The sequence below is a fragment of the Polyodon spathula genome, chromosome 7 (assembly GCF_017654505.1).
Source record: "Polyodon spathula isolate WHYD16114869_AA chromosome 7, ASM1765450v1, whole genome shotgun sequence".
Lineage (NCBI taxonomy): Eukaryota > Metazoa > Chordata > Actinopteri > Acipenseriformes > Polyodontidae > Polyodon > Polyodon spathula.
In genome coordinates this window covers 970,431-984,808 of record NC_054540.1, presented here as the reverse complement: position 1 = coordinate 984,808, position 14,378 = coordinate 970,431, and the positions used below count along the sequence as shown (strand labels likewise).

At 49.5% G+C, this 14,378-nt stretch overlaps 1 protein-coding gene across 2 annotated transcripts in view; it reads right to left on the bottom strand.

Annotated features, from left to right (window-relative positions):
* Positions 1–14,378, bottom strand: part of LOC121317960 (reelin-like) — a 167,095-nt gene that overhangs the window by 46,369 nt on the left and 106,348 nt on the right. For both annotated transcript variants that reach the window (XM_041254055.1, XM_041254056.1), the window contains exons 20-25: positions 13,715–13,951; positions 11,923–12,115; positions 11,345–11,457; positions 7,855–7,992; positions 7,068–7,254; positions 3,860–4,065 (exon numbers count right to left, since the gene is read on the bottom strand). In XM_041254055.1, the coding sequence (XP_041109989.1) occupies positions 3,860–4,065; positions 7,068–7,254; positions 7,855–7,992; positions 11,345–11,457; positions 11,923–12,115; positions 13,715–13,951 (1,074 nt within the window). The remainder of the gene's footprint in view (positions 1–3,859; positions 4,066–7,067; positions 7,255–7,854; positions 7,993–11,344; positions 11,458–11,922; positions 12,116–13,714; positions 13,952–14,378) is intronic.

The following is a 14,378-nucleotide window of genomic DNA, read 5'->3' as shown; positions in this document are numbered from 1 at the left end:
ATAATGATGTGGTGGTACTAGGAGGAGATTTTAATTGTACTGTTAATTTTAATATTGATAGAAATAATGATGAACCACACCCTCAGTCCTCCAGAGAGTTGGCTGCATTGTTAGAGTCCAGTGACCTGGTTGACATATGGAGATGCCTGCACCCCAGTTCAAGACAATACACCTGGTCTCAGTATCACACAGACTGTGTATATAGAGCAAGACTAGACCGGTTTTATACTTCTAAAAATTATTTAAATAAATTTATCAAAGCAAGAATCATCCCCAGTAGTCTCTCTAACTACCACTGTCTATTAATTACAGTAATAAATCAATCAGAACCCCACAGAGCATCTTACTGGCATTTCAATGTAAAATTATTACACAATGTAAAATTTAAGCAACAATTCAAACTTTTTTGGATAATTTGGAAAAAAGAAAAAGCACAATATAAAGATTTAAGACAGTGGTGGGACATTGGCAAAATACAAATTAAATGTTTTTGTCAACAATATACTATAAATGCAACCAGGTCACTGAACACAGCCGTGAGAGAACTGGAGTCCAAAATCCTCCTCCTAGAGGAAAGTTTAAATTCAGAGTTTAAAGAACAGACCTTGGAGAACCTAAAAGAGCAGAAACTCGCGCTGGGAGCTTGCTGAAGGAAAGAGTGAAGGGGGCGATTGTGCGTTCCAGATTCATGGAGTTGAGAGACATGGATGCTCCCACTAGTTTCTTCTTCAACCTGGAAAGGAAGAGAGCGGACAGTAGACAGCTGTGCTGTATCAGGACTCCTGGTGGGAAAGAACTGCACACCCGGGAGGAAATCAGCAGAGAGGCGGTGCGTTTTTACAAGGAACTTTATAATAAAGAACTGTGCAACATAGAGGACACTGAGCGGCTGCTCCAGGGGTTACCCAACCTCAGTGAGAAGGAGCAGATTCAGCTGGACGCACTGCTGACCCACCAGGAGATGACCGCCGCTGTCGAGCAGCTCTCCAGGGATCGACAGACTGCCAGCAGAATTTTATAATAATTTCTGGGATATAATGGGGGAGGATTTGCTCCAGGTTCTGAGAGAGAGCCTCAGCCACAAGGAACTGCCTCTTAGCTGCCGTAGGGCAGTGGTTACACTGCTGCCCAAGAAGGGAGACCTTTGCCAGCTTAAGAATTGGAGACCTGTGTCAATTTTGTGTTCTGATTTAAAGATTTTATCCAAAACAATCGCTAATAGATTAAAAAGTGTTATTGGAACTGTAATACATATGGATCAAACATATTGTATACCGGGTCACTCTATTTTTGATAACTTATTTTTTATTAGAGATTTTTTAACTGTAAGTGATATTTGTGATTTTAATGTAGGAATGGTATCCCTGGATCAAGAGAACGCTTTCGACAGAGTCGACCACACCTACCTCTTTCATACACTGGAAGCCTTCGGGTTCGGTCCTGGTTTTATTTCTTATATCCGGCTTTTATATTCCAACATTTTTAGTATTTTAAAGATCAACAATGGGCTGAGTCAGCCCTTCCCAGTGTGCAGGAGTATAAGGCAGGGCTGTGCCCTGTCTGGTATGCTGTATTCACTGGTTATAGAGCCCCTGCTGCACCTGCTGAGGGACAGGTTAGCTGGATGGACAGTGCCCTCCTCGCCCTCCACACCCTCCTCTGCCACAGTGAAGGTGTCTGCCTACGCAGACGATGTGACTGTGTTTGTGAGGGGGGATGCAGATGTCCAAGCACTGCAGCAGACTCTAAATGAGTTCCAGAGAGCATCTTCTGCCAGAGTAAACTGGGCAAAATGTGACACCTTCCTGTCAGGCAGCTGGGATGAGGGCACCCCTCCTTTCCTGCCTGAGGGGCTGAAATGGAACAGAACAGGTATTAAAGTGTTGGGGGTGCACCTCGGAACAGAAAACTACATGAAAAAGAACTGGGAGGGTTTGTTGGACAGGGTGAGGGGGCGGCTGCAGAGGTGGAAGGGACTGCTGGCTCAACTGTCCTTCAAGGGCCGGGTGCTTGTTATTAATAATCTGGTGGCCTCTAGCTTGTGGCACAAGCTGGTATGCCTGGACCCACCCCAGGGCCTGGTGAAGGAGATCCAGAGAGTGTTGCTGGAGTTCTTTTGGAGCGGGAGACACAGTTTGAGGCCGGCAGTCCTCTACCTCCCTAGTGATGAGGGGGGGCAGGGGCTAGTCAGCATTGCCAGCAGGGTGGCAGCCTTCAGACTGCAGGCGGTTCAGAGACTCCTGTACACTGAGGAGGAGGCTCATTGGAAGAGGCTGGCCTGTTTCCTTCTCAATAGAGTTGGGGGGCTGGGGTTAGGAAAACATCTGTTTTTAATTGAGAACACCAGTTTTTGTAAAGCAGGACTTCCTCTTTTTTATCAAAGTATTTTAAAAGCCTGGCAGCTGGTGAGGGTGGAAAGGGATGTGGAGTCCTTGACAGGGCAGGACCTGTTTGAGGAGCCCCTATTTTTTAATCCACTCTTTCCAGTTAAGTTCCTCCAGTCGATGACGCTCTGTGCCAGTTTTTTAAAAGCAGGTGTAACCAGGATGGTCCACCTGTTAAACCTTGAGCTCTCCTGCTGGCTAACTGCCTCCCAGCTAACTGCACAGCTAGGCTGGCACTCAGAGAGGCTTGCAGAAAGACTGATGGGTGAGTTGAGGGGCTGCCTCTCCCCACAGCTCAAGGCAGTCCTGAGGGAGGAGTTGTCCAGAGGCACAGAGCAGAGACAGCTTTCCTTATTTCCAGGGATGATCGTGTCACCAGCAGTAGGTGAGGAAGGTGAGGGGGGTGGAGAGAATGGAGGGACTTTGCTTAAATTGCAGAATGTGGAGGAAATTATCTTTCACACAATGAGTGGAAAACATATATACAAATTGTGTGTTAAAGCCATAGAGTATAGTAGGCTAAGGGGTCTGGTAGACTCTAAGTGGCGAGCTTACTTGGCTGTAGAGGAGGGGCACAGGCCGGTGTGGAGGGTGCTGTACAAGCCGCCTCTCGCCAAGAGAGTGGGGGACCTGCAGTGGAAGATTCTACACTGCATTGTGTCCACAGGCAGGTTTCTCCATAGAGTGGACCCCAGCATCAGTGAGCAGTGCGCTTTTTGCTCAGCAGAGGAAACTCTCTTTCATGCTACAGTGAGTGTGAGAGGCTGCGGCCACTTTTTAATTTACTGCAGGGAATCCTGAATAATTTAGGGGTCGTTTTTAGTAAGGAGCTTTTTATTTTTGGGGTTCTATACAGTTTTAAAATGAAAAACAGGTGTGTTCTTATTAATTTTTTAATTGGACAGGCAAAATTGGCTATTTTAAAGACAAGGAAAAATCAACTCTCTGGTTCTGGACTGACCAGTTTAGTGGTTCAGTTCAGGGTGCTCGTGGTCAGCCAGATCAGAGTAGAGTTTGAGTATTTTAAACTGGTCAGTAACCTGGAGGACTTTCAGGAGAGGTGGTGTGTGGGAGACGCCTTGTGTGCTGTGAGTGAGGAGGGGGAGCTCCAGTTTTTGTTCTAATTTTATTTAATTTTTGTTTTACAGTGTTTTATTTTGGCTTTTATCTGTTTTCAACAAAGAAAAAGAAACACTCTTTAATATTGATTCTTTAATGGTCCTTTTATTTTGTTTAAAATCTGTTTTTAAGGAGAGCACGATGTATTTTAGGATTTTTTAAATTTTGCTCAGGCAGTAGGAATCTTAACTTTTGTTGTGTTTTACCTTTATTTGAATTTTAATGGATTTTATTTGGAATATTTAAATAAAGGATCTTAAAAGTCAAAGTCTCTCTCTCTCTCTCTCTCTCTCTCTTCCTCTCACACATCCTTTCATTTCTATAGTCCTCTCACTCCCCCTCTCACTCTGCTGTACCTGGGTTTGGTGAAGTCAGAGAAGTACATCTCAGCCAGCAGCCCCCAGGTGATGCCCCCATTGTTGCTGTATTGCAGCAGCACCCCCTCCTCGCGGTTGTCGGCGCGGTTGCACTCTGCCGTCTCCCCCCCCACGCGCAGGTAGAACTGCAGGAAGTCCACCCAGCTTGTCTCCAGATCCCAGCTCACCAGCTGCCTGCGCCCCGCCTGCAGGGGAGAGGGGGAGAGGGAGAGATAGGCAGATACCTCAATAACAGTAGAGCTGGAATCACTGCCACTTGGTAATAAGGCACATACCTACCTATCTACCTGCCTATTGCTTTGTGCCTGCCTTCCTGTGATTCTGCGGATTTCTGGAATGGTGCAGTCCACTCTGTCAACACAAGAGGGTGCTTTACTGCTGTTTCAATGCTGGCTGCCAGCACTCCCCAAACTGAGATTTCCAAGTTCTCAGAGGAGGTTAGATTCTCATTGCCACTCATCTTCCTGCTTCAATAAGATATTTAAGGGTGATGCTTTGTAAATAGTATGAGGCCCACTCCTCTGGAAATGTGTTAATAGCTGAATGATTAGCTATAGCTCTCAGTGAATAGACATACATCTTACTGGCACCTCTATTCACTGTGTGTGTGTGTGTGTGTGTGTGTATCAGTGTGTGTCTGTGTGTGTGTGTGTGTCTGTGAGTGTGTGTGCGTGAGCGTGTGTGAGTGAGTGTGCATGTGTGTGTGAGCGTGTGTGAGTGAGTGTGTGTGTGTGTGTGTGTGTGTGTGTGTGTGTGTGTGTGTGTGTGTGTGTGCTGTGTGTGCATGTGTGTGTGTGCGTGCGTGTGCGTGTGTGCATGTGTGCGTGTGCGTGTGTGCATGTGTGTGTGAGCGTGTGTGTGTGAGTGTGTATGTTTGTGTGAGCGTGTGTGTGTGAGTGTGACGGAAAGATGAGTTCTGGTGATGAATCTCCCTCCCAACCTGTGAGGGCGCTAAAGAATGGGAGGAGAAGCATCTGGAAGGGCTGGCCTGACAGTTCGTTTCCGGGTCAGGGAAGTGGGTCAGCCTGGAGGGAAGCGCGACTCTGTTGTAAGACCGTATTGATTTGAAAGGTAAACGAGAGGCAGCTGCAAGTAATAAGGCAGCTGCAACCGTTTACCTAGATGTCATGCGGGATTACATATAGGGGCCAGGGTAACGCTGGTCTTCTCCTTCGTTTGGGTTAAACGCTTGGAGAGAGAAGGATCGAGAGAAGAGCTCTCGTTGTAAAGAGGAATTGCGTGTTGTGTTTGTTTTGTAATTGTCTGCGTTTTGCACCACCAGACAGTTAACTCACCTGTCCGGAGCTGTCGACCAGGGTCAGCACAATCCGGATCACCACTGCACGGAACCGTCACGAAATACAGTGTCTTCACCCACCACAAGCACGTCTGCACTCACCCAGGACTGGTGACCGTGTGTTCGTTTTGTTCGGGACTGTGTCTGTGTTATTGCTATCCCCGTGCTTTACACATTGTTGTGTATAGCCGGGGATTTATTATTTAACGGTCACCAGACCTGGATTATAAATAAAAGCACCTTTTCACTGGAAACTGTTGTCTGCCTGTCACTCCTGCATCGCATCACCGCTATACCTGTTCCCCTCCACTAGCCACTTTGCCACAGTGAGTGTGTGCATGAGTGTGTGTGTGTCAGTGTGTGTGAGTGCGTGTGTGCATGTGTGCGTGTGTGTGCGTGTGTGTCAGTGTGTGTGTGTGTCATGTGTGTGTCAGTGTGTGTGTGTGTCAGTGTCAGTGTGTGTGCGTGTGTGAGTGTGTGTGTGTGTGTGTGTGTGTGTGTGTGTGTGTGTGTGTGTGTGAGTGTGTGTGTCAGTGTGTGTGTGTGTGTGTCAGTGTGTGCGTGAGTATACAGTGCTTATAGAAAGTCTGTGTCAGTCGAACTGGGTCTGTATTGTTCTGGATGGGAGTGTGTCAGTCAGACCGGGTCTGTATTGCCCTGGATGGGAGTGTGTCAGTCAGACCGGGTCTGTATTGTTCTGGATGTGACTGTCTCAGTCGGACTGGGTCTGTATTGTCCTGGATGGGAGTGTGTCAGTCAGACCGGGTCTGTATTGCCCTGGATGGGAGTGTGTCAGTCAGACCGGGTCTGTATTGTTCTGGATGGGAGTGTGTCAGTCGGACTGGGTCTGTATTGTCCTGGATGGGAGTGTGTCAGTCAGACTGGGTCTGTATTGTCCTGGATGGGAGTGTGTCAGTCAGACCGGGTCTGTATTGTCCTGGATGGGAGTGTGTCAGTCGGACTGGGTCTGTGTTGTCCTGGATGGGAGTGTGTCAGTCAGACTGGGTCTGTATTGTTCTGGATGTGACTGTCTCAGTCGGACTGGGTCTGTATTGTTCTGGATGTGACTGTCTCAGTCGGACTGGGTCTGTATTGTCCTGGATGGGAGTGTGTCAGTCAGACTGGGTCTGTATTGTCCTGGATGGGAGTGTGTCAGTCGGACCGGGTCTGTATTGTCCTGGATGAGAGTGTGTCAGTCGGACTGGGTCTGTATTGTTCTGGATGTGACTGTCTCAGTCGGACTGGGTCTGTATTGTCCTGGATGGGAGTGTGTCAGTCGGACTGGGTCTGTATTGCCCTGGATGGGAGTGTGTCAGTCGGACTGGGTCTGTGTTGTCCTGGATGGGAGTGTGTCAGTCAGACTGGGTCTGTATTGTCCTGGATGGGAGTGTGTCAGTCGGACTAGGTCTGTATTGTCCTGGATGGGAGTGTGTCAGTCAGACTGGGTCTGTATTGTTCTGGATGGGAGTGTGTCAGTCAGACTGGGTCTGTATTGCCCTGGATGGGAGTGTGTCAGTCGGACTGGGTCTGTATTGTCCTGGATGGGAGTGTGTCAGTCAGACTGGGTCTGTATTGTCCTGGATGGGAGTGTGTCAGTCGGACTGGGTCTGTATTGTTCTGGATGGGAGTGTGTCAGTCAGACTGGGTCTGTATTGTTCTGGATGGGAGTGTGTCAGTCGGACTGGGTCTGTATTGTCCTGGATGGGAGTGTGTCAGTCGGACCGGGTCTGTATTGTCCTGGATGGGAGTGTGTCAGTCGGACTGGGTCTGTATTGTTCTGGATGGGAGTGTGTCAGTCGGACTGGGTCTGTGTTGTCCTGGATGGGAGTGTGTCAGTCAGACTGGGTCTGTATTGCCCAGGATGAGAGTGTGCAGTGCCAGGTCGCTCACCTTGCTGAAGTACAGCGATGACCCCGAGGAGATAACCCCACAGCCCTGCTCCGGCTTCACCAGCTCTCCACCAAGCACCTCCTGCCAGGTGCTGAGCAGTGCATTCTGGGACTCAAAGTCCGACATGATGTTGGAGGAGAGGTGTGCTTCGGGCTGGCAGTCCGGACCAGTGAATCCCTCGTCACAGCTAGAGAGAGGGAGTGAGAGAGAGGGGGGAGAGGAAAACAGAAAGAGAGCATGAGGTAAGTTCAGAACAAGAGGCATGAGGAACAAAAGGCAGTGTAGAAACAGTGTGAGAGGGAATGAGAAACAGATGGAGAGGAAGAGGGGAGAAGGAGACAGAAAGAGAGAGAAATAGAAGAGAGAAATAAAGTAATGAAATAGAAGTTTAAAACAGGAGTCTTAGTCTAATATTATAAGAGACAGGGACATGAGCTACACATATCAACACACTCACTCACACTCAGTTATGCATGCACACTCACACTCACGTACACACTCACACATGCACGCACACACTCACTCACTCTTACTCACACATGCACGCACACACTCTTGCACACACTCACTGTTACTCACACCCACACACTCACTCTTACTCACACACTCACATGCACACACTGAGCTGAGCCAGGCCTGTAATGTTGTTGAAGCTGACACCCTGGGATCCTTCAAGAAGCTGCTTGATGAGATTTTGGGATCAATAAGCTACTAACAACCAAACGAGCAAGATGGGCCGAATGGCCTCCTCTCATTTGTAAACTTTCTTATGTTCTTATGTTCTTACCTGCAGAGGCCGTGGTTACACCAGCCATGCCCGTGGCACATGTGAGAGCACTGCTGCCCGATGTAGATGCTGTCCAGAGCCCACTCGTCCTGACCCGTGTAGTAACTCTGGATCCAACGGAACCGGGTCGCACTGGACCTGAGGAGTCAAACACACCAGGGTCAGGGTAAGGAGTGTGGAAGGCAGTGGGTTTGAGTAGCTCAGTGGTTAGAGAAAGCGCTGGGCTGCAGTGTGGAAGACAGTGGGTTTGAGAAGCTCAGTGGTTAGAGAAAGCGCTGGGCTGCAGTGGGATTGAGAAGCTCAATGGTTAGAGAAATCGCTGGGCTGCAGTGTGCTTGAGAAGCTCGGTGTTTAGAGAAATCGCTGGGCTGCAGTGTGCTTGAGAAGCTCAGTGTTTAGAGAAATCGCTGGGCTGCAGTGTGCTTGAGTAGCTCAGTGGTTAGAGAAAGCGCTGGGCTGCAGTGGGTTTGAGAAGCTCAGTGGTTAGAGAAAGAGAAAGTGTTTAGAGAAAGCGCTGGGCTGCAGTGTGCTTGAGAAGCTCAGTGTTTAGAGAAATCGCTGGGCTGCAGTGTGCTTGAGAAGCTCAGTGTTTAGAGAAATCGCTGGGCTGCAGTGTGCTTGAGAAGCTCAGTGTTTAGAGAAATCGCTGGGCTGCAGTGTGCTTGAGAAGCTCAGTGTTTAGAGAAATCGCTGGGCTGCAGTGTGCTTGAGAAGCTCAGTGTTTAGAGAAATCGCTGGGCTGCAGTGTGCTTGAGAAGCTCAGTGGTTAGAGAAATCGCTGGGCTGCAGTGTGCTTGAGAAGCTCAGTGTTTAGAGAAATCGCTGGGCTGCAGTGTGCTTGAGTAGCTCAGTGGTTAGAGAAAGCGCTGGGCTGCAGTGTGTTTGAGAAGCTCAGTGGTTAGAGAAATCGCTGGGCTGCAGTGTGCTTGAGTAGCTCAGTGGTTCGAGAAATCGCTGGGCTGCAGTGTGCTTGAGAAGCTCAGTGTTTAGAGAAATCGCTGGGCTGCAGTGTGCTTGAGAAGCTCAGTGTTTAGAGAAATCGCTGGGCTGCAGTGTGCTTGAGTAGCTCAGTGGTTAGAGAAAGCGCTGGGCTGCTGTGTGTTTGAGAAGCTCAGTGGTTAGAGAAAGCGTTGGGCTGCAGTGTGTTTGAGAAGCGTAGTGGTTAGAGAAAGCATTAGGCTGCAGTGGTTAGAGAAAGCTTTGGGCTGCAGTGTGTTTGAGAAGTGCAGTGGTTAGAGAAAGCGCTGGGCTGCAGTCAGGAAGGCACTGAGTTTGAGTAGCTCAGACGTTAGAGAAGCATGGAAGGTTTGAGTATCTCCTTGTACAGATGCATTGAATCTTTAGGATTTAAACTGTTAGCCTCTGTTTCCCTGTGACCCTGCTAGCCAGTGAAGTGAGGGGGGCTGCCATTTCCATCAGCCCCTTCGAGGCTGCAGGGGCAGCTAAACAGTTCCGAATCTCTGTGTAATGCAGTAACAAGGGGAATCAGTACCAGCAGCTGCGCACTCCCAGAGGAGCGCTCTGGAGATTATTGGACATTTGAGGAGAGTGAATGATTGAGAGCGAGAGGTGGTGGCACTGGGGACTTGATTTAGGATGCAGCAGTACAGTCCTGGGATTAGTTTGCTGCTCGGCCGACCTGGCGAGATTGCACACCCTGACCTCTGACAGCTTGTCAGGTGTTGAGGGAGAGGGAAAGGGGCCGGAGCAGTTAATAACTATTTAAATTCCAGTCTCCCAGGTCACATAACCCTGCCACCCCCCGTAACAATGGAAATCAAATTAGGACACTTCCATCTAACTGAGAGGTCTGGGGGGGGGTTGGGGCTCAGCAAGCAGCCCCTCCAGGCCATAGTGTCCCAGAGGCAGGGGTTCAGACTGGGGTCATTCAAGACTACAGCTTTCTAATGAGCTGCAGGTAATGCATTGAGATACAGGCCTGGATCCATTTCAGTCCCGGTGGAACAGCCAGAATTCCTCTTGATTATATTTGAACTCATTGTAAAATCCTGTCTGTTATTTAAAAACAACATCCAAGTATTATCTAAAACTGAAGCAATAAAGCAGGAGACAGACCCGCTGAAAGTGGAGTTTCTGCTCAGATTAGGTGTTCTGTATTGAACATGCTGTAAAAGCACATTCCATATGCCATGGGGTTGAAACATGTTAAGCACACTCCACTGCATACGAAATTATTCATTTCCTTTTTTTTACTTCCTAAAAAAAAAAAAAATGATAATATTGATTTGAAATGTGAAAGCATTGCCCATGCATGACGAGGAATTTGAAGCTGGATCCTGCTAGCACCCAGTCCTCCCCTCTCTCCTCTCCCTCTGAAGGGGCTTCATTAGGTGTGCTCTGTGCCAGCTCTGTCTAGGATTTCATATCGGTAGCCTCTCAGACTCTCGTTATGTGTTGATTTGTTTAGTTGAGCTGGCACGGACACAGCCGTGCATCTCACCAGGCAATGCTTGCATGCAAATCCCCCAAACTCATCAGAAAAAAAAGAACAGTAGACATGAATTTTCATTAGCGGATCGCGAGTCGGGCTGTTCGGGTTTTGTATTATTATAGGAAATGTCATTTCAGCAATGCAGCTATAAATCTGTTCAGCTGGGTGTCAGGGATCAGTCAGCCGGATTGCCTCTCTCTTGGAAGTGCACATTTAGAATAAACTAGATGAGCGCATACTGGCCAACATTTGGAAACTGTTCAGCATGACGCACGCTCCATACACATACGCAAAAAACACTAATCATATAACAGACGTATCCCTCCCAACTCTACATGACACGACCATCGTGACAGAAAAATAGACACAATGAGACGTTCTTCCCTTTGTATTCGTTCGTGATCAGTGGATGTGTCAGACGCACGAAGAGCACAGCGTGTGGTTTGCACTAACTCTACTGTGCGCTGTACCCATGCAAAGGGATGGGATCCTGCTGGGCAGTGCTTAGGAAGCTGGCCTGGGGAGAGGGCAAGCCTTCAGTCCCTGGTGGGTACAGGCAGCTGTGGGTTAGTTCTCAGTCCCTGGTGGGTACAGGCAGCTGTGGGTTAGTTCTCAGTCCCTGGTTGGTACAGGCAGCTGTGGGTTAGTTCTCAGTCCCTGGTGGGTACAGGCAGCTGTGGGTTAGTTCTCAGTCCCTGGTGGGTACAGGCAGCTGTGGGTTAGTTCTCAGTCCCTGGTGGGTACAGGCAGCTGTGGGTTAGTTCTCAGGCTGTGTTCTTGATAACGGGGAGGGTGGCTCAGATCAGGCTATTCTGGGTATAATTTGCATTTTTTTGATTTCTGACTATTATTACTCCCCTTCTCTGGAGCTTTTCTAACTTTCCAAAAGTTTTAATAACTGAGCCGTGTCATGAGGTGTACTAGTATTAGCATTCAGAAACATTGCAGTGTGCAGGCAGGAGAGCATGCTTCTGTGTGTGTGTGTGTGTGTGTGCGTGTGTGTCAGTGTGAGTGTTTGTGTCAGTGTGTGCCACTCACCATGTCTTGTGTGGTAGGGACAGTGTGACCCTCCTCCAGCTGGTGAACTCAGAGGGGTGGTACACACTGGGGGACGTGAACTCAGGGCAGCTTGGCATCCCGGGCAGGCAGGTCTGGAGAATATCAAAGCAGATATTAGACAGCACACTGAGAGAATATCAAAGCAGATATTACACAGCACACTGAGAGAATATCAAAGCAGATATTACACAGCACACTGAGAGAATATCAAAGCAGATATTAGACAGCACACTGAGAGAATATCAAAGCAGATATTACACAGCACACTGAGAGAATATCAAAGCAGATATTACACAGCACACTGAGAGAATATCAAAGCAGATATTACACAGCACACTGAGAGAATATCAAAGCAGATATTACACAGCACACTGAGAGAATATCAAAGCAGATATTACACAGCACACTGAGAGAATATCAAAGCAGATATTACACAGCACACTGAGAGAATATCAAAGCAGATATTACACAGCACACTGGAACTCCCAGCTTTTCAAAGCTTCATCAGGCACAATGCAAGCCCTCTGGTTTCTGCAGTACTGCAGCGCTGTCCTTACCTCCTGCACCAGGTGCCAGGTGAGCCCGTGATTGCTGGAGTACTCCAAGCTGACTTGGTTGTCCATGTTGGGGGTGAAGTCCTGGCCGCAGCCCATCACCAGGCTGAACTGGATCATGTAGGAGGCTCCGATCTGCATGGACTGTGTCTCCACATAGCGGATACTGGACCCGGGGCTGGGCTCGCCAGTGAAGCTGAGGAGCACAGAGAGACTGTCACAATCCTATCACTTGGGTTCATCTGGCCCCTCGGTGTCTGCTAAACTTATTTGCTCTTTTACACTTTGTATTTCAAAACAATGCAAATGTTAATAGTTAATTTGTTTCAATAAGATACAGCATTAATTGACTTTGTTTATAGTCTGGAATAGATGTGAAACTGTATATGGGAATCTGCTTGAAACTTGTGGCCGCTATGCTAATTATCTGCAAAGCACTTCTGAGTGAAGTTTGTTTCATGAGACAGACGTTATCGGGGCTCCGGAGACGGTACCGCACACCAGCCAGTCGGCACAGATGGAGCCGTCACCACGGTGCGCAGAGGCACAGCTGCTGTAGAACAGTAATTTAATTTAACAGCTAATCACTGCCCCCCGGCGCTGCCCGGACTGCCGGCAAATTTCCCAGGAGACAGGGAGGGTGGTGCAAGGTCATTGAAGGGCACAGTGCAATAACTAAGACATGAGAGTGAGGAACAGAAGTTAGACCTGAGAAACTGGGAGGGAGGGAGTGTGGACTAGTGGTTAGAGCTGAGAGACTGGGAGGGAGGGAGTGTGGTCTGGTGTGTAGAGCTAAGAGACTGGGAGGGAGGGAGTGTGGTCTAGTGGTTAGAGCTGAGAGACTGGGAGGGAGGGAGTGTGGTCTAGTGGTTAGAGCTGAGAGACTGGGAGGGAGGCAGTGTGGTCTGGTGTGTAGAGCTGAGAGATGCGTCGGTCACCAATCCGTGGTAGAGCTCAGAGACTGTAGCCTCCGTGGAGGCCTAGTGTGGTCTAGTGCCGTGGTACGTAGCTGAGGTCTCTGACTGTTGGAGGGAGGCAGTGTGGTCTCTAGTGGTTAGAGCTGAGAGACTCCTGGGACCCTCCCTCCTTCACACCATCTACATGTGGTCCTGGTCCCCTTGTGTAGAGCTGAGAGACTGGGAGGGACTAGCAAAGTGTGGTCCTTGGGTGTGTAGAGCTGAAAGAGAGACTGGGAGGGACCGGCAGTGTGGTCTGTCACAACCAATTGTAGAGCTGATAGAGACTCTACTGGAGGGCAATCCAGTGGTCTCGTCTGTGTACCCTTAGAGCTGAGAGAATGGGAGGGAGGCAGTGTGGTCTGGTGTGTAGAGCTGAGAGACAGTGGAGGGGGGCAGTGCTTGGCTCTAGTGGGTTAGAGACTTAGGGACTGGAGGGAGGCAGTGGAGCTGAGGGACAGGGAGGGAGGCAGTGTGGTCTGGTGGAGAGAGCTGAGGGACTGGGAGGGAGGCAGTGTGGTCTAGTGGTTTAGAGCTGAGGACTGGGAGGGATGGGAGTGTGGTCTGGTGTGTAGAGCTGAGGGATTGGGAGGGAGGCAGTGTGGTCTAGTGGTTAGAGCTGAGGGGCCCCCGGAGGAGCAGGGTCGTGGTGCTTAGTACACAGCAGAAGACTGCGAGGGGGCAGTGTCCTGGTGTGGTACAGCTTAGGGAGCGGAGGGAGGCGTGTGCTCCGGCTCACTTGTCCGTGGGTAGAGCTGAGGGACAGGGAGGGAGCAGTGTGGTCCGGTGGCTGGTGCTGTAGTGATGCTCTAGTAATAAAGCTCTCTGTCTCGGCTGACCTGAGAGTCCAGTCATGGCCGCAGTAGGGCTGCACGTTTCCCAGGTAGAAGCCGAGGGACTGGGTGACCTCCAGCAGGTTGTTAAAGTTGAGGCTGATGCTGTTAAAGAGCACTGAGGTCATGGTGATCTCGTCAATGGCCCACACGTCCAGCCCACGCCCCGAGTGGTAGGGCTGCCACCAGCGGAACTGCACCCCGAACCGCTGGCTGTCCTCCGGCAGCTCCACAGAGATGATCCTGAATGAGCAGAGAGGGGTGAGCAAGGGGAGCAGGGCAGAGCAGGGCAGAGCACACACACACACCACAAACATACACCACACACACACACTGACACACCACACACACACACATGACACACACACACACACTGACGACTATACGACACACCACACACTGACACATACACACTGACACACCACACACACACACACACACTGACACACCACACACACACACACTGACACACACACACACACACTGACACACCACACACACTGACACACACACACACTGACACACACACACACTGACACACACACACACACACACACTGACACACACACACACACACACACACACACTGACACACACACACTGACACACACACACACTGACACATACACACACACACACACACACACACACACACACACACTGACACACA